The sequence below is a fragment of the Haliotis cracherodii genome, unplaced genomic scaffold, assembly GCF_022045235.1.
Source record: "Haliotis cracherodii isolate W230 unplaced genomic scaffold, xgHalCrac1.p SCAF_4, whole genome shotgun sequence".
NCBI lineage: Eukaryota > Metazoa > Mollusca > Gastropoda > Lepetellida > Haliotidae > Haliotis > Haliotis cracherodii.
This window is the reverse complement of record NW_027266297.1, coordinates 69,774,851-69,796,120: the sequence shown is the minus strand read 5'-3', so window position 1 is coordinate 69,796,120 and position 21,270 is coordinate 69,774,851. Positions and strand designations below refer to the sequence as shown.

Here is a 21,270-nt window from a genome sequence, read left to right as displayed (position 1 = left end):
GTTATTTAGAGCAAAACCATTCCGCAAACATTGCAGATACACTGTAACTAATGTTCCATTACTCACCTCAAGGCGTTCAGCAAACCTTCTACTTTCCTTGGTCCCTGATCTTTCAAAACCTTAATAGAACTCTTCATCTGAAACAATGGCGTAAGAGTGATGGTCAGCAATACTAAATAAAATGTGTTACAGAATGGAAGTGCTGCAAATTGTAGATACTGACTACAACACAACCAAACCACGGATCAACACAAGACTAAATCTGCGATACAAACTCATAACTATGGGATATACAGTGCCTTCTGTTGTGATGTGTTTGTTTGTTTGTTTGTTCCTTGTTTAACCCCACACTCAGCAATATTCAAGCTATATGACGGCAGTCTGTAAATCATAAAGTCTGGACCAGACAATCCAGTGATTAACATCATGAGCATCGATCCACACAATTGGGATACGATGATAAGCATCAACCAGCGAAACTCATCCTGTTAGTCGCCTCTTACGACAAGCATAAGTAGAGAATAGGTTGCTGAAGACCTATACTCTACCCGGATCTTCGCAGGTCCTGTTGTATGCTACAGTCTGCAATATTCCAGTAATATCCCCCTTTGACTCTGGGACAGACAGACCATTGGTTGACAGCATGATCAACATCTCATGCCAGTTGGATACGCAGTATAGACACAGAGGCTGTGTCATTGTGAAGCAGCCGAGTGCTGCTTACATGAGTACTCAGTGTAACCTGGGTCCCTGTGGGCTTCACTGCCTTGGATCACAGGTTCATCATCACAACAAAGATACAGGGATTTCCCCGAGGAGGAACTGGTGGAGTGTCGCAATGCTGGTCTCACAACTCACATCTATCCCTGAAGTCTTTGCGAAGGCCCCGACTGGATGCACGTGGTCATAGAGAATGATTACGCCGACCATAACTCGTAAACAGAACAACTTTGTCTCCTCACTGGTAAATCTGGAACTGTACTGCCTGCAACACACGTGTGAAACTCATTGGACAACACAATCATAGACAACTGTCTCACACACACACACATAGGTGATAAAACACTCATAGACGACTGTCACACACACATAGGTGACAACACACTCATAGACGACTGTCACACACACATAGGTGACAACACACTCATAGACGACTGTCACACACACATAGGTGACAACACACTCATAGACTACTGTCTCACACACACACAGGTGACAACACACTCATAGACAACTGTCTAACACACACAGGTGACAACACACTCATAGACGACTGTCACACACACATAGGTGACAACACACTCATAGACGACTGTCTCACACACACACACATAGGTGACAACACACTCATAGACGACTGTCACAGACACACAGGTGACAACACTCATAGACAACTGTCACACACACACAGGTGACAACACACTCATAGACGACTGTCTCACACACACACACACACACACACAGGTGACAAGACACTCATAGACAACTGTCTAACACACACACACATAGGTGACAAGACACTCATAGACGACTGTCTCACACACACACAGGTGACAACACACTCATAGACGACTGTCTCACACACACAGGTGACAACACACTCATAGATTACTGTCACACACACATAGGTGACAACACACTCATAGACGACTGTCACACACACATAGGTGACAACACACTCATAGACGACTGTCATACACACACAGGTGACAACACACTCATAGACGACTGTCACACACACATAGGTGACAACACACTCATAGACGACTGTCACACACACACATAGGTGACAACACACTCATAGACGACTGTCACACACACATAGGTGACAACACACTCATAGACAACTGTCTCACACACATAGGTGACAACACACTCATAGACGACTGTCACACACACACAGGTGACAACACACTCATAGACAACTGTCTCACACACATAGGTGACAACACACTCATAGACGACTGTCACACACACATAGGTGACAACACACTCATAGACAACTGTCTCACACACACACACATAGGTGACAACACACTCATAGGCGACTGTCACACACACACAGGTGAAAAGACACTCATAGACAACTGTCTAACAAACACACACATAGGTGACAAGACACACATAGACGACTGTCACATCAGGTGACATGACACACAGACACATCAGGTGACAAGACACACAGACACATCAGGTGACAAGACACACAGACACATCAGGTGACAAGGCTCTCTGATAATTTTGAGCACTTATGATAACTATGAGGGCATAACATCCATTCAGTGAGTTCACATCAACACAATGCTACACAACAGGGCCGAACTTACGGACTGTCAATCATGACCCGACATATATTGGCCATAGTACTGAGGACATCCGTAGTCTGTTCCACTGGCAGATCTTTGTGCTGAAACATAGAACACAGCCATACGATCGTGGACATTCCATACAATGACAAACTGCCAAATAGTGGAGATTCCATACAATGACAAACTGCCAAATAGTGAACATTCCATACAATGACAAACTGCCAAATAGTGAACATTCCATACAATGACAAACTGCCAAATAGTGAACATTCCATACAATGACAAACTGCCAAATAGTGAACATCCCATACAATGACAAACTGCCAAATAGTGGAGATTCCATACAATGACAAACTGCCAAATAGTGGAGATTCCATACAATGACAAACTGCCAAATAGTGGAGATTCCATACAATGACAAACTGCCAAATAGTGGAGATTCCATACAATGACAAACTGCCAAATAGTGGAGATTCCATACAATGACAACTGCCAAATAGTGGAGATTCCATACAATGACAAACTGCGAAATAGTGAACATTCCATACAATGACAAACTGCCAAATAGTGGACATTCCATACAATGACAAACTGCGAAATAGCGGACATTCCATACAATGACAACTGCCAAATACCATGAAATAGATGACATTCCACACATTGGAATATTGATACATTGTCATACAGTATCATTGATTGTCATACACAATCATTGATTATCATACATTGTCATACACTATAATTGATTGTGATACACATTCAAACACAATCATTGATTGTCATACATTGTCATACATTGTCATACACTATCATTGATTGTCATACATTGTCATACACTATCATTTATTGTGATACACATTCAAACACTATCATTGATTGTGATACATTGTCATACACAATCACTGATTGTCATACACTATCATTGATTGTCATACATTGTCATACACACTATCATTAATTGTGATACACTGTCATACACAATCATTGATTGTGATACAATGTCCTACACTATCATTGATTGTCCTACACTGTCATATACTATTATGATTGTGACACATTGTCATATATTATCTTTGATTTTGTCACATTGTCATACGTGATATCTTGCACTGAGATGCTGTTTCTACACAACTATTTCCACCCCATTTACGATGGCCATTGATTCAAGGTGGAAGACACCTGAAAATGTCAACATGGCGCCACCCTCGAATCATGCCTCTAATTATCAACTTCACCCAAGTCCATGTGAAACTTAATTTACCTATTAGAACTAAACTGAAAGGTTGGAACTGATTGCTGCCCAGGCAGAGTTTCCCTAATGTCAAGTCTGTCAGACACAACATACACGATAATCCCCATCACCATATCGTATATTTCTACTTATAAACTGAACTGATTCATGTTTCAAACATAAGTTACAGTGTCTGTAGCTGTGCTGTCCTACCTGGGACACAAACTTGGCTGTGGCGTCGCTGAGGGTTTTCAGCATGGGCGTGGCATGAGCATAAAACAGAGACATCCTGTTGGCCATCTCATTCGAAACTGTTTCTTCCGTGATGTCATCCTGAAAAATAACAGTTCTCTTGAAACATTAACATCACATCTCCATCGCAACCTCCTCTGTGATGCCGAGTAGCATGTTTGGTGACCGTCTATGTGATATATACCAAAAGGACAACATTCAAAAGGTCATATTTTGGATGAATTTAGGAGAAGCAAGAATGTAGGCGAAGTGAGAAGCTTTGGAACCCCTCAAGTGATTGAGTGAGTGAGTGAGTGAGTGAGTTTGGTTTTACGCCACTTTTAGCAATTATGCAGCAATATCACGGCAAGGAACATCAGAACTGGGCTTCACACGCTGTACCCATGTCGGGAATCAAACCCGGGTCTTTGACGTGATGAGCAAATGCTCTAGCCACGAGGCTACCCCACTGCCCGTCAACCCCTGGCGGAGAAGAAAGAAGCTATTGAACTGCTGGAGGAGAAGTGAGACACTACTGAACCCTGAAAGAATCACTGAATACTGTTTTTTCATCTTGTTCATGGACAGAAACTTACCTCATTTGCAAGTCGTTTCCGTGACAACGTTCTTCTGTAATAGCTGAAGTCGTTCTGTATGGCTGGATTGGTCATCTGGAAGGAGATGAGACAACAAGGTAATGTAGCACCAGCACTATAACAGCCACAAAGTGACCACCCCGAACTACTCCTGTCTGACACTGAGCCTGCATTGTTTGCCTTTCATTGCATCTTTAACTAAAATCTTTGGAATTTGTTTACTATATTCGACATAATAAGCGCCCCATTCTAATAAGCGCCCATAGTGATATTTGCTAATATATTGGCCAGTGAACAATCCCAATTAGCACCCCTTCCGATTGATCAGTGTACACAAGACTTATTTATTTGCGTATCATATGCACTCATGTGATATATGCACACTTCATTATGGGCAATTAAATTCTGGAAAAATATATCTGTCGTACATGAACATTTCAGGCTGTCAGCACAAACCACAATATTTATCTTTCAACTCTGTTTTTTTCACTAAAATAATATTCCAGTAAGAGCCGCCTATTTTTAATTTTGAGAGTGCCCTGGGCGCTTATTACGTCAAATACGGTATTTGTAGTCAGCAACTTTCCAGCCATATGACGGTCACCTATTAATAACTGAGTCTGAAACAGACAAATCAGTGGCTGATATTATGAGCAATGTCTGTGGTACCTTCAGGTCATCGAAAGTGAGGACAAAGTCCAGTATCTCTGCAAACTGCTTGAACAAAGATTGCTGGCACTCTAGATGTTCCCGAGGCGTCATGCTGTCCGAGCACAACTCTCGTAGCAGATCTGGTACAACGTTTTCTGGATAGAGAAAGACAAATAAGAAAACAGGAATAATGTGTTTGTAACACTAGTGGAGATAAAGTGGACAATATGTCAATATCTACCAGGTGCTTATTCCTATCTTCCTCAAGTCACATGTCATACACAGGGATGTGAGCAGGTTTTCAGGAAAAAAAGAGGAAAAGTTTTTGGGGGTCTTGGGGAAATTATTTAAACATTTGATTGCATTTTAAGCAATTTTTATGCAGTTTGGACAACATTCTCACCAAGAAATAAAAAAGTCAATGGCAAAAGTCAACAAAGATGGCGGATGCAGTAAAATTTCAAAGTTAAATCAGTACTTTTAAAAAATTGGGCATAGCTTCCATGCACCCGGCTACCCGGCAGGTCTGGGGGCCATAAACTTCAACCCCCATCCCCAAGACACAAGGACAACTGTCACAAGCGTGCAATGTCTGACCCTTTCCCCATGTTGAAGCATATCGAAAAAACCTTACCTTGTACTTACTTAACTTTTGTTGAAAAAAATAACAAAACTCCATTGCAAACATAAGACATTAATACAACATATATCCCCGTGTTATGGGTTTTCAGACCCTGAAGAAACATTCATAGTTATCTCGCTAATCACATGAACAACTGTAAAACATCTAGGCTAAAGGACAACTTTATCTTAAAAACAAGCCATCATCTGAGTATTTACAATTTCTGTGTGATGCCCCACCATGTGAACACCCCATGTTATAGTGCAAGTATACGTGATAGAAAACGTATGATTTCCGAAAACGTATGAAGCTGAAAGCTCTAATCGAAAACAGGACAATCTGCGACGGTTGTCCGGTTTTCGATAACATTTTTTTTAATCATTGATTATATTTTACGCAGGAGATGATTTTGTTCTGAGGACTACAGTTTTAAAAAACGTGATTTTCTGCGTTTCAGCGGAGATTTCACATCCCTGCATACAAGGAACGTGTGTTTGTCCAGTAACTGTGGTTCAGGATATAACAGATTTAAAGCCTGCCGGATCATGTTCAGTATGTGATAGGACATCAGTTCAATCTTAGACTTTTACCACTTCGTTGAAACCAATGAGCACGGGTATGGTGCTAACAAACCTAGAAACATAATCGGGGCGAACCAGGTTTCTAACTCAAAATCATATATAATCAAGCGTCGCTGTGGGAGATTTGCGTGGATTGATGCTCATGATATCAATCACTTGATCGTCTGGTCCGATTATCTACAGACTGCCGGAATATAGCTGGAATATTGCTGAGTGCGGCATTAAACAACAAACAAACAAACAAAGCCGCCTCTTACGACAAGCATAGTTGCTTATTATGACAAGAATGGGTTGCTGAAGACCAATGGGCTTGTTGGTGTAGACTCATAAGAATCATGGGGTGCTGCAGACCTATTCTCATACTGAATCACATCAGAGTCAATCCTTGTTCTGGAATCCATGGTTAAAAAACACCCTAAAAATATCACTAGTCCAACTCCTGTGAGCAGATGAACCTTGTAACGAGATACGTGATAGATCACAATAAGGCCAGTGTACATGGTGTAGTGGAAGTTTATCTGCTGTTTATTAAAAACTGACTGGAACAAATGTCAGCCGCGTGTGATGTCATTACATTCATATCAACAACATAATTAGCAACAGTTATCCTAATTACATCTCGTTAAGTCCTGAGTGGCATTACACAAACAGGTCATTCATGAAGCTGTGGCCAGTTTTTTAGGTTTTCTGTGAATGGAAATCATATGGTTTGTTTTAAAGGGACAGTACATCGTAAGTTCTGTGAGTTTTCAAATCATGCATGAACTAATTTCTCTGTGTGACATCACAGCTTTAGTTCATGCATGATTCAATTCTCGAACCAAAACAATAGAGCTCTGCACAGTAAAGCCGAAAACCTAAGCCCTGCACAGAATATCTTGATTCGGTCATGTTTTATCAGAGGCAAATGGAAGAGAAAGTCGCAATTTTTGTCAGATGGAAGAGATACAAAAATACTGATTGCCAGCTCTATTGGATTAGAATCCAGTGTTTACACTATGTACACCTCGGTCGTATGAAGCCATGGAATCACTCACGTACCCAGAGTCCTTTGCGGCTCAGCCTCGTACCTCTGTCACATCTTACACAGTCCATTCAAGATATTGCACGTTTTTCATCTACACTTTCAGATTAACATGTCATGAAATGTTTAAATGTCACAAGGAAAATATCCAGAAACGTTAAGAACTATTTCCATTTGCGTAGTTATACCTACGTTACATTGGTTGTACGGCATTTACAAATGAGACGAGCCCTGTCACGTGATAAGCCTACACCGGCAGTGTGGTCACTGGAACAGAAACTCCTCTCGTGGAATAAAGCAAACAGAGCCGAGAAAGCTCGGGGTCATCGGCTTATGTTTACAAAGCTTCAGAACTGTCAACGTACTGGCCCTTTAAGTCAGTTTTATTTTTATCAGCAGGAATGAATACTCACCCAATTTTAGGGAGAATTCGTAGAAAGCTTTCAGTTTGAGAACTAGAGGGAAGACAGCTTCCAAGGCCTTCTCTTGGTGCTCGACGACTGTGGGGTTAGATATGGCCTGTGAATAAGTGAGAGAGTGAGTTTGTTTATAGCTGCTTGGAACAATATTTCATTTACATCACAGTGTTCATTCTGCTTCAGGTTGGGGGATGCCCAAAGAGATGCAGGTCTTAGACATTTACCACTTTAGTAAAACCAACAAGGTTGGGTCTGGTGCTAACGAAACTAGAAACATAAACAGGCGAATCTGGGATTTGAACCCATGACAATAAGTTTCTTAGGATGCAACTCTACACTGTGAATTACAGCATCCAAGATGACAAGGCCACCTGTGCTACACAAAAAACACATCCAATATTAGAAGTCATTCAGTGTCACAGGTGAAACATCTATTCAAAAGCACCTGTGAGTCAAATTGTCACGATCAAGCATTTAAACAGTGTGCAAGGCGATCCCCATACAGATATAGATGCATATATACATTCACCATAAACTAACATGCCCATGTAACCATGGTAACAGGTCAAACTTTCCACGGGGAACTTACCTGAGGACCTATCTTCACAACCCTGTCAATCAAACCTTCTTGATGTCTATTCAACTGTTGTACTATATCACAATGGTATATAAATGTCATTGATCCCAATTGGGTGGATCGATGTTCATGATATTAATCACTGGATTGTCTGGTTCAGACTCGATTATTTACAGACCGCCGTCGTATAGCTGCAATAATGCTGAGTGCAGCATTAAGCAACAAACCAACCAACCATCATTCCAAACTAAACAGATTACAAACCAAGAGGGGGCGGTCGGGTAGTCTAGTGGTTAAAGCAATCGCTCGTCACGCCGAAGACCCGCGTTTGATTCCCGACATTGGTACAATGTGTGAAGCCCATTTCTGGTGTCCCCCGCCGTGATATTGCTGGAATATTGCTAAAAGCGGCGTAAACCATACTCACTCACTCACTCACTCACAAACCAAGAGCAGGAATGTACAGTGATGTAATGGCACAAACGTAAGGTCAACAAGGATGCGTACAGCAATGTAATGGCACAAACGTCAGATCAATGAGGATGCGTAAAGCGATGTAATGGCACAAACATGAGGTCAACTAGGATGAGTACAGCGATGTAATGGCACAAACGTCAGGTCAACGAGGATGCGTACAGCGATGTAATGGCACAAACGTCAGGTCAACGAGGATGCGTACAGCGATGTAATGGCACAAACGTCAGGTCAACGAGGATGCATACAGTGATGTAATGGCACAAACGTCAGGTCAACAAGGATGCGTACAGCGATGTAATGGCACAAACGTCAGGTCAACGAGGATGCATACAGCGATGTAATGGCACAAACGTCAGGTCAACGAGGATGCATACAGCGATGTAATGGCACAAACGTCAGGTCAACGAGGATGCGTACAGCGATGTAATGGCACAAACGTCAGGTCAACTAGGATGCATACAGCGATGTAATGGCACAAACGTCAGGTCAATGAGGATGCATACAGCGATGTAATGGCACAAACGTCAGGTCAACGAGGATGCATACAGCGATGTAATGGCACAAACGTCAGGTCAACAAGGATGCGTACAGCGATGTAATGGCACAAACGTCAGGTCAACGAGGATGCATACAGCGATGTAATGGCACAAACGTCAGGTCAACGAGGATGCATACAGTGATGTAATGGCACAAACGTCAGGTCAACAAGGATGCATACAGCGATGTAATGGCACAAACATCAGGTCAACGAGGATGCATACAGTGATGTAATGGCACAAACGTCAGGTCAACGAGGATGCATACAGCGATGTAATGGCACAAACGTCAGGTCAACTAGGATGCATACAGCTTACATCTCCTCATTGAGACAACAACAGTGTTACTATCACAGAACTCTCAATTACATTGTGTTACAAAAATAATATCATGTTGGTCCTATAGCTAACAATTACACTGAGTTCAGAGGTGATATACGTTCACATGGAAATCCATGAACTTGCAACCAGTAACTCCTAACTCAGCATCCACCTTACAGCCTCATTTCAATTAATGTTTTGGGCAGCTATCTAAGGTGTGCCTGTCAACACAAAATTGCACAATGCGCTGGAGTTTATTCATGCAACAAAGCACTGACGAAAAATCAAAAACAAACATTGTTACATTGAAACACTTCAACCGTACTGGTTGAGTCTACTCCCCCGACATCCTAGTCCGGGGCCTAGTATAGAAGGGTATTGATATCAGTTTGATTTTGAAGATTTCTACAGGCATTGCATGACATATGAGGTCATATCAAAGAAGGCGAGCTATGGTAACATGATCATATAGGAGGTTGTCCATAAGGAAATGAATCCTGTGAACCCCTCTTCCATGCACAGCGCTGTACGAGGACAACACCGACTGCGTGTCACAGCTCTGCACACCGCACAAGAGGACATGTAATACCCAGAGGAAAAAAACACTTGAAGCTATTTTGATCCAATAGATAAGAGATATTTGCATCACCGTGTTTCCTAAAGTATTTCTCCTTCCACACTCTTCTGACAGGAAAAACTCCACAGGTCATGGGCATATGTTGGCTCACATCACTAAGGTCGCTGATTGGACTTCATTCAAACTGTCTGACACAGTACATAATCATACTCCTCCAGTTGGGAAATATCAACATGGGATACGACTATTGTATTAGACAGCTGTTGTATTAAAACATAATATTAGACAATCGTTGCACTACATAACAATGGTATACAACCGTTGAACTATATAACAAGGGTATACAACCGTTGTACTACATAACAATGGTATATAACCGTAGCACTACGTTACAATAACAGCACACTGTTGCACTCTATAACAAAGGTATACAACTGTTGCATTATACAACAATGGTATACAACTGTCGCACTGTATAACAATAGTATACAATGGCTGTACTACATAAAAATGGTATACAACTGTTGCACTTTATAACAATATAACATAAAAATGGCATACAACTGTTGCACTTTATAACAATATAACATAAAAATGGTATACAACTGTTGCACTATATAACAATATTATACAACGGCTGTATTATATAAAAATGGTATACAACCGTTGCATTATATAACAATATTATACAACTGTTGCACTATTTGAGAAATAAAAGACGAGTGGGAGTTGTTTATCATACAATAAAACACTACAGGGAGAATAAACCATGAGGGGTGCATTTAATCCACAATACATACTTGTCAAGACGTACTGCAGAATTGAGTGTTAAAGATACCATACCAGTTCCTGGAGTGAGTGAGTGAGTGAGTGAGTGAGTGAGTTGGGTTTAATGCCCCTTTTAATATTATTCCAGTTATATCACGGCGTGTCAGCTTAATGTTGGAGGAAAGCCCGAAGTGATGCAGGTCTCAGACGTTAACCACTTCAGTGAAACCCACGAGCACGGGTATGGTGCTGACAAACCTAGAAACATGATCAGGGTGAACCGGGATTCAAACCCACAATCATAGGTTTCTGGCGTGTCCAGGGGACACAACTCTGCACAGCGAATCCCGGCGCTTTAGACGACTGGGCCACCCGTGCCCCCACCAGTTCCAAGAAACCTCCTAGAGACAACTGTTCACATGTCTTGAGATATCCACTACGAGGCTCTACTACCAAGAAGGTATTCATCGTCAACAATCAAGGGTGACCAAAGAGAGAGGATAGTCGGGCACAACGTACCAGTCTTATTTCTTCTGTGGCTCCTGTGTATTTCCGTAATTCCTTGGTGATCTCATGGGATACTTTGAGGACGGCATCGACCATGTTGTACACTGGTCGCTCTTGGGGTGTGGGCTCCGTATCTGAAGGAACACATCATGAAATACAAAGACACAGTTTAAGAACAACACCGCTACACCACCACTACATCACAGCTACATCACCACTACAACACCGTTTTATCCCCTCTACATCACAGCTACATTACTGCTATATGCGTGCAGAGTAGTTCTAACGGATTTGAAGTGATCCTCAGCCCTTGTGTGTTGGACATGAGTACCTGGGACCCGGTGGCGGTGTGTCCTCCACCATCTGATAGCACCATGCCACCACCCCATCCCACCCCACTTCATCACAAGGACCTTGGAATGGACCTGGGATCTACCTCTCCTCCCACGTGACGAGGAGAATGAGCAAACACCTTCACTGCTGGGCTACTCTTCCGCCTCACTTCACAATAATGTCTGAGGTGAACCACAAAGTTGACCATGAGGCTGACCACGAGGTTGACCACGAAGTTGACCACGAGGTTGACCAGGAAGCTGACCACGAGATTGTTCATGAGGCTGACCACGAGATTGATCACAGGGATGACCACGAGGCTGACCACAAGGTTGAACACAAGGCTGACCACGAGGTTGAACACAAGGCTGACCACGAGGTTGAACACAAGGCTGACCACGAGGCTGACCATGACATTGTTCACGAGGCTGACCACGAGATTGATCACAGGGATGACCACGAGGCTAGACCTAGAGGCTGACCAGGAGACCTAGAGGCTGACCAGGAGACCTAGAGGCTGACCAGGAGACCTAGACGCTGACCAGGAGACCTAGAGGCTGACCAAGAGACCTAGAGGCTGACCACGAGACCTAGAGGCTGACCACGAGACCTAGAGGCTGACCAGGAGACCTAGAGGCTGACCAGGAGACCTAGACGCTGACCAGGAGACCTAGAGGCTGACCAAGCGACCTAGAGGCTGACCACGAGATTGATCACAGGGATGACCACGAGGCTAGACCTAGAGGCTGACCAGGAGACCTAGAGGCTGACCAAGAGACCTAGAGGCTGACCACGAGACCTAGAGGCTGACCAGGAGACCTAGACGCTGACCAGGAGACCTAGAGGCTGACCAAGAGACCTAGAGGCTGACCACGAGACCTAGAGGCTGACCACGAGACCTAGAGGCTGACCACGAGACCTAGAGGCTGACCAGGAGACCTAGACGCTGACCAGGAGACCTAGAGGCTGACCAAGAGACCTAGAGGCTGACCACGAGACCTAGAGGCTGACCAAGAGACCTAGAGGCTGACCATGAGGCCTAGAGGCTGACCAGGAGACCTAGAGGCTGACCAAGAGATCTAGAGGCTGACCACGAGACCTAGAGGCTGACCACGAGACCTAGAGGCTGACCACGAGACTCTCGCCGTCGCAGGTAGGTATGATGTAAGTACTTACTCTCAAAGTCCACAAAGATGTCCTGTGCTTTGGCAGGAGGTTCATTGTTGAGAAGAATACGTAAAAGGTTTCCCATCACAGCCTGTGCCGAGCTTAGAGGGAGCTGAAACAGACAGATAATGTCATGTGATGGATCATCTCAAACAGACCAGATAGGAACTAAAGTTGGACTGTACATCAGAGCCTGTGCTGCGTCTATAGGGAGCTGAAAGGAGAGAATAACATCATGTGCTGTATTTCACTGTTATATGCATGTGATGTCACATTTGTTTGTTTGTTTGTTGTTTAACGCCACACTCAGCAATATTACATAGTCAAACATATGGAACAGTTTGACTAGTCACCATTGAAGCTTCCCTCCGGCTTGCTATTGTGATCGTGAAAACAATGCGTTTGGCATGTACAGGAAACTATTGTGATCGTGAAAACAATGCGTTTGGCATGTACAGGAAACTATTGTGATCGTGAAAACAATGCGTTTGGCATGAACAGGAAACTATTGTGATCATGAAAACAATGCGTTTGGCATGAACAGGAAACTATTGTGATCATGAAAACAATGCGTTTGGCATGTACAGGAAACTATTGTGATCGTGAAAACAATGCGTTTGGCATGTACAGGAAACTATTGTGATCGTGAAAACAATGCGTTTGGCATGTACAGGAAACTATTGTGATCGTGAAAACAATGCATTTGGCATGTACAGGAAACTATTGTGATCATGAAAACAATGCATTTGGCATGTACAGGAAACTATTGTGATCGTGAAAACAATGCGTTTGGCATGTACAGGAAACTATTGTGATCGTGAAAACAATGCGTTTGGCATGTACAGGAAACTATTGTGATCGTGAAAACAATGCGTTTGGCATGTACAGGAAACTATTGTGATCGTGAAAACAATGCATTTGGCATGTACAGGAAACTATTGTGATCATGAAAACAATGCATTTGGCATGTACAGGAAACTATTGTGATCGTGAAAACAATGCATTTGGCATGTACAGGAAACTATTGTGATCATGAAAACAATGCGTTTGGCATGTACAGGAAACTATTGTGATCGTGAAAACAATGAGTTTGGCATGTACAGGAAACTATTGTGATCGTGAAAACAATGCGTTTGGCATGTACAGGAAACTATTGTGATCGTGAAAACAATGCGTTTGGCATGTACAGGAAACTACGGTTATAACAAACTCAAAGGGACCACTCATTTTAATTTGTTATAACCTCAGTTCATTATAAGCATATATATACAGCATACATACAGCAAATGGACGGGACCTAAAAGCAGTTTGTTATATCTGTCAGTTTGTTATAAGTGTGTTCGTTATAAACATAGTTTACTGTAATAGTCAAACGACAAGAAATATGACTTTTAACGAGGCAAAGTATGGCATTTATGATGCACGTATCCATTCTCTGTCTAACTAAGGTTTATTTCAAGGTGTCAATAGCGGTAAGTTGATCATGGTTGCTGTAAATAACAGTGATTGTGTGCGATCTACCGATCAGTTCACACAAGATTTCGCCAAAATTGATGTAAACAATTTAAATTTAATTTAAACGAAATTTTTAATCAAGTTAATAAAACAGATTAGACATAAGGAAAAGTCCAGATATACAATGAGCACTTTAAACTTTGATCTTTGAAATGTCACAAACAATGCCTGATCTTAGCAATGTCACAAACATTGCCTTATCTTTGCAATGTCACAAACAATGCCTGATCTAAGCAATGTAACTAATAATGCCTGATCTTAGCAATGTCACAAACAATGCCTGATCTTTGCAATGTCACAAACAATGCCTGATCTTTGCAATGTCACAAACAATGCCTGATCTTTGAAATGTCACAAACAATGCCTGATCTTAGCAATGTCACAAACAATGCCTGATCTAAGCAATGTAACTAACAATGCCTGATCTTTGCAATGTCACAAACAATGCCTGATCTTTGCAATGTCACAAACAATGCCTGATCTTAGCAATGTCACAAACAATGCCTGATCTTTGCAATGTCACAAACAATGCCTGATCTTAGCAATGTCACAAACAATGCCTGATCTTAGCAATGTCACAAACAATGCCTGATCTTAGCAATGTCACAAACAGTACCTGATCGTGTAAGACTATGTCATGTGATCTGACTTCCTTGGACTGAGCACAGGACAATAAGGAAGCAGTGAAAGGTACACCAACAAGTCATCCCTGTTCCCCAGCAGGTATAAATAACATAGCATGACTCTACAATTATAATGGTCTCTATATTATGGTGGTATCGCGAAGTCTCGTAATCAACCCCCACTGTCGACTTTACTTTTGCAAATCTGAACACAAAATATTTCATTGCTTGTTCGAATACAGGACTCGTCAGTCACGGGTACTCGTAAGTATACACTATCTGTAATGTTTTTGAAGTGGAATTACCCCTACCTCCGTTTGTGATTGGTTAGAAAAGGACCCAATTGTTTGGAGGATGTCCCTTGACCCAACTTAGGTCGTATGCATTCTGATCATTCACAATCCCTAACAGGAAGTGATGTAAACCACATACTCCACATGTATCACATCACAAAATAGTGATACCGCGATAATATAGAGATGCCCGCCCTTGAGTCGCTAATGACAGGTACTTTGTTAACCAAACTTGGTAAAGAAAATCAGCATCGATCAATCCTAATCAATGTGTCATAAAAGTTGAACAAAGAACAAGACACTTTTTTGGGTATGTCCTATTTAATAGGTAAGTAAGCGTGCGCCATTACGATCCATTATAAATGAACTACCGCGATAATACACCGTACCATGCTGCTTGGTCATGAATGTGACGGTACAAGCCAGAATACCATCAGCCATAAAGAGGTTAATTATATATGTATTACAGCATGTTGGCTCTCAGCTTGTCATAACTCAGCACTCTGAGGTAACAGTATCAGCTTACTAGCTACATTCTACTCCTTGAGTGTGAGAAATGTGTCTGTGAGAGATGAAGAAATGACAGTTATGTTAGAGAAAGTGAGTGAGTGAGTGAGTGAGTGAGTGAGTGAGTGAGTGAGTGAGTAGTGAGTGGTTTTACGCCGCTTTTAGCAATAGTCCAGCAATATCACGGCGGGGGACACCAGAAATGGGCTTCACACATTGTACCCATGTCGGGAATCGAACTCGGGTCTTCGGCGTGACGAGCGAACGCTTTAACCACCAGGCTACCAGACCGCCCCTGTTAGAGAAAGTACCACTTGAGATATGTAAATGCCAGTGCTGGACATGATGCTCCTCAACTGGGACTCATTTCTGTACAAGCTGACCCTGGCAATCATAGAGAGCTGTTTCAACCCTCATTAACAAACAACACATGACAGTAAGTTAAGCTGACAACATCAATGACATTAGATCCCCTTATCTTGCTTATAATGTTACTATATGTCATCTCAGTTAGGCCTCAATATAGTCATTTTAAAATCTTCATCTCATGCCCGTCTAGCAACCAACACTCCACCTCACATGATTTGTTTGTCTTGAAATACATTTGTCCAGTTTGATCAAGCTGCACGGACACCCTGGATGCTAATCTATATTGATAACTTACTATTAGTGTTACATCCCTCATTCATTTACTCATTCACTTGACCAAAGCACACCCATCCGCCCACATGTACACACCCCCCACCCCCCTACCCGCTCACTCAAACACCCTGTCACACTCTTTCACCCACCCCTACCCCACACATTCACTCACCCACCTCCACACAATCATTCACCGATACCTACCCCCACACCCACCCCTACCCCAACATGCTAACTTACCCCCACACACTCACTCACCCACCCCCACACACTCACTCACCCCCACCCTTTCACCAACCCCTACCCCACACATTCACTCACCCACCTCCACACACTCACTCACCCATACCTACCCCCACACGCTCCCACACCCACCCCTACCCCAACACGCTAGCTTACCCCCACACACTCACTCACCCACCCCCACACACTCACTCACCCACCTCTACCCCCACACACTCACTCATCCACCACCACCTGCTCACACAACCACCCCTACCCCCATTCACTGTCACCCACCACCATCCGCTCACACACCCACCCCTACCCCTACACACTCACTAACCCATACCTACCCCAACACACTTACTCACCCACCACCACACACTGACGCACCCACCCCTACACACTCACTCACCCATACCTACCCCTACACACTCACTCACCCATACCTACCCCTACACACTCACACACCCACACCTACACACCCACCCCTACCCCCACACACTCACGCACCCACCCCTACCCCTACACACTCACACACCCACCCCTACACACTCACCCATCCCCTACTCCTACCAACTCGAACTCCCTCCATACACACCTACTCACCTACTACTGCTTGTATACAAGATATGATCCACCAGAAATTACACGTTCCCAGCAAGACTCCCCGGGCAACATGACCCGTACATCCATTCAAGTTGCCCCGAACTGACTCGCAGTGCTCCCATTCTCTAGCCATGTAGCAGCTTATTTTATCTTAAGCTTAAAAACTTGAAATATTTAACTGGCATTGTGGATTCATCCAAACAAACAGTCGTCATCCGATGCTTTGCCAGCGAGAAAATATTACTCCTGATGAACATCACCTCCAATTTAGACATTTAATCGGAGGATGTGACGATCTCAACTGATAGAGCAGAAGGGGGAAGAGGGATTAAAATCATAAAAGGAACAGCAAACATCATCCAAATATTCATCTTGTTTGAGTTTGTGTTGTGTAGAGCGATGTTGGAACATTGCCAAGCTGCATCTTCTCGGGCTTGTCATGTATACAGGCGGAGGCAAATATTGTACCACATGCAGCAGCCCTATTGACTCGGCAGCATTTAGGTGTTGACAAAGTTGACCACATTTACTGCTGAACCCTCACAAAGGTATCTTGTCAGTGGATGTTCGCAGTCTTGAGGAAGAAGAAAAACATGGCTGACATGAAGACACTTGAAACAAAGACACTTCAACTCAACTTTCACTTCCTAAAATAACCAACAAAAGGCTGCTCATGTCACGTCCTTACCTGAAACAGTTCAACTCCCTCCATGCTTCTTGTATCAGTTTTGTTATACAAGAACACAATAGTGTCAGTGTCAGTGTTATTATATGACTCAGAAAACAATGGTGTCAGTGTTGTCATATGTACCATAACACAATGGTGTCAGTGTTGTCATATGTACCATAACACAATGGTGTCAGTGTTGGTGTCATATGTACCAGAACACAATGGTGTCAGTGTTGTCATATGTACCAGAACACAATGGTGTCAGTGTTGTCATATGTACCAGAACACAATGGTGTCGGTCTTGTCATATGTACCAGAACACAATGGTGTCAGTGTTGTCATATGTACCAGAACACAATGGTGTCAGTGTTGTCATATGTACCAGAACACAATGGTGTCGGTCTTGTCATATGTACCAGAACACAATGGTGTCAGTGTTGTCATATGTACCAGAACACAATGGTGTCAGTGTTGGTGTCATATGTACCATAACACAATGGTGTCAGTGTTGTCATATGTACCATAACACAATGGTGTCAGTGTTGGTGTCATGTACCAGAACACAATGGTGTCAGTGTTGTCATATGTACCAGAACACAATGGTGTCAGTGTTGGTGTCATATGTACCATAACACAATGGTGTCAGTGTTGTCATATGTACCATAACACAATGGTGTCAGTGTTGGTGTCATGTACCAGAACACAATGGTGTCAGTGTTGTCATATGTACCATAACACAATGGTGTCAGTGTTGGTGTCATATGTGCCATAACACAATGGTGTCAGTGTTGTCATATGTACCAGAACACAATGTGTCAGTGTTGTCAGTAAACTGGATCCAAGGGAGTAAGATATATTCAATACCCAGAGAAACTTGGTCCAAGGGAGTAAGATATATTCAATACCCAGAGAAACTTGGTCCTAGGGAGAAAGATATATTCAATACCCAAAGAAACTTGGTCCAAGGGAGAAAGATATATTCAATACCCAGTAAACTTGGTCCAAGGGAGAAAGATATATTCAATACCCAGAGACACTTGGTCCAAGGGAGTAAGATATATTCAATACCCCTGAGAAACTTGGTCCAAGGGAGAAAGATATATTCAATACCCAGAGAAACTGGATCCAAGGGAGAAAGATATATTCAATACCCAAAGAAACTAGATCCAAGGGAGTAAGATATATTCAATACCCAAAGAAACTGGATCCAAGGTAGAAAGATATATTCAATACCCAAAGAAACTAGATCCAAGGGAGTAAGATATATTCAATACCCAAAGAAACTGGATTCAAGGGAGTAAGATATATTCAATACCCAGAGAAGCTGGATCCAAGGGAGTAAGATATATTCAATACCCAGATTAGCTGGATCCAAGTGAGTAAGATATATGCAATACCCAAAGAAACTGGATCCAAGGGAGAAAGATATATTCAATACCCAGAGAAGCTGGATCCAAGGGAGTAAGATATATTCAATACCCAAAGAAACTGGATCCAAGGGAGAAAGATATATTCAATACCCAAAGAAACTGGATCCAAGGGAGAAAGATATATTCAGTACCCAAAGAAACTAGATCCAAGGGAGTAAGATATATTCAATACCCAAAGAAACTGGATCCAAGGGAGTAAGATATATTCAATACCCAAAGAAACTGTATCCAAGGGAGAAAGATATACTCTATGCCCAGAGAAGCTGGATCCAAGGGAGTAAGATATATTCAATACCCAAAGAAACTAGATCCAAGGGAGTAAGATATATTCAATTCCCAAAGAAACTAGATCCAAGGGAGTAAGATATATTCAATACCCAAAGAAACTGGATCCAAGGGAGTAAGATATATTCTATGCCCACAGAAGCTGGATCCAACCCAAAGAAACTAGATCCAAGGGAGTAAGATATATTCAATACCCAAAGAAACTAGATCCAAGGGAGTAAGATATATTCAATACCCAAAGAAACTGGATTCAAGGGAGTAAGATATATTCAATACCCAAAGAAACTATCACCTGTCAAATGTGAATGAAAACAGGTGCGTTGTATTCAGTGGTTCAAAACCATTCTGGAGTCCTGTAATATATTTGGTTGAAGTCTTCATCAGGGCATCCAATCAAACAACCTTGATGATAACCCATCAATCCACTTGACTCATTTTAATAGTTGAAGTTTCGAGTCCTTCAATGAGTAGATGTTCCCCACGAGAGTCGGTGAACCCATCCTTGACTCCATGAACTACACCCCTTTCCTCGTAGTCGACTGGTAGACCCTTGAGTTCAGTATCTGAACCAGAGGAAGTGAGATAACCTCCTCAACCGCTTGTTTAACAGTACACCATCCTCAATATGTCCCACACATTTCACAAAGACTCCAGCAATCTTTAGACACAAAAGAACATTCTTGTACGCTGCAGAGTCTGCAGGAACAATCTGCTGGAAAATCTGAAATCTGCTCCTACTATTTCCTCTTTCAAATCTCAAGACATTTCTATTTCAACAGTCTTACAGTTGCTACGACAAACACAGCATGTGTATTTTGTGAATTGTGGCACCAAATAAATGCATTTTTTATTATTATTATTATTATTATTATTATTATTATACGTTGACGTCACAATTGTAGCCTATGTTATAGAAAGTACCATCGGTCCAAGGCCCAGTTAATTCTATTCATTTTTTTTATAATAACTGGAATAGTGAGTGAGTGAGTGAGTGAGTGAGTGAGTGAGTGAGCAGAGTCCACATTTCACTGATCATTCACAGAAACACAATAAACTTCAGTCAGCCAGGCACAAACCCAACACAAGAACATGATGAAAGTTAGTATCACAACAAACTACTCTCAACTACTCCTACTAAACTCAACCCCTCCTACCTTGCTGTGAGTGTATGTCTGAACAAGATGGTTGTTCCTGTTGGGGAAGTATAACATCCAATGCTCAAGCAGAGAAACATTTTGATTTTCATGATTCTGTCCTGAACTAAAACATAACAAGGGACTCTCTACCTGCCTGGAGTAAGATGCCCAACTCACCTGAACATTGTCACTGTAAGTATTATTAGTGTAAATATATTTGTAGTAATTGTCAGCGCCTGCATATTATTGAACAACTAGTAATGAATTCAAAGTGCTGTCATGGCCGGATTTGAACGCCTGCCAGCAGGGTGTGCAGCGTTCCAAAAGGGCCTTATTTTACAACTAGAAAATGTATTGTGTGAAAACATTCTCAATTCATATTCTATCTAATTCCTTACACACTGCAGTTAG

At 42.4% G+C, this 21,270-nt stretch overlaps 1 protein-coding gene across 1 annotated transcript in view; it reads right to left on the bottom strand.

The window, feature by feature from the left end:
• Positions 1–21,270, bottom strand: part of LOC139480459 (CYFIP-related Rac1 interactor B-like) — a 35,605-nt gene that overhangs the window by 970 nt on the left and 13,365 nt on the right. The window contains exons 2-10 of the mRNA XM_071263536.1: positions 12,937–13,039; positions 11,440–11,561; positions 7,659–7,764; positions 5,037–5,173; positions 4,368–4,442; positions 3,754–3,873; positions 2,328–2,407; positions 859–985; positions 67–137 (exon numbers count right to left, since the gene is read on the bottom strand). Coding sequence (XP_071119637.1) covers positions 67–137; positions 859–985; positions 2,328–2,407; positions 3,754–3,873; positions 4,368–4,442; positions 5,037–5,173; positions 7,659–7,764; positions 11,440–11,561; positions 12,937–13,012 — 914 coding nt within the window. The 5' untranslated portion in view covers positions 13,013–13,039. The remainder of the gene's footprint in view (positions 1–66; positions 138–858; positions 986–2,327; positions 2,408–3,753; positions 3,874–4,367; positions 4,443–5,036; positions 5,174–7,658; positions 7,765–11,439; positions 11,562–12,936; positions 13,040–21,270) is intronic.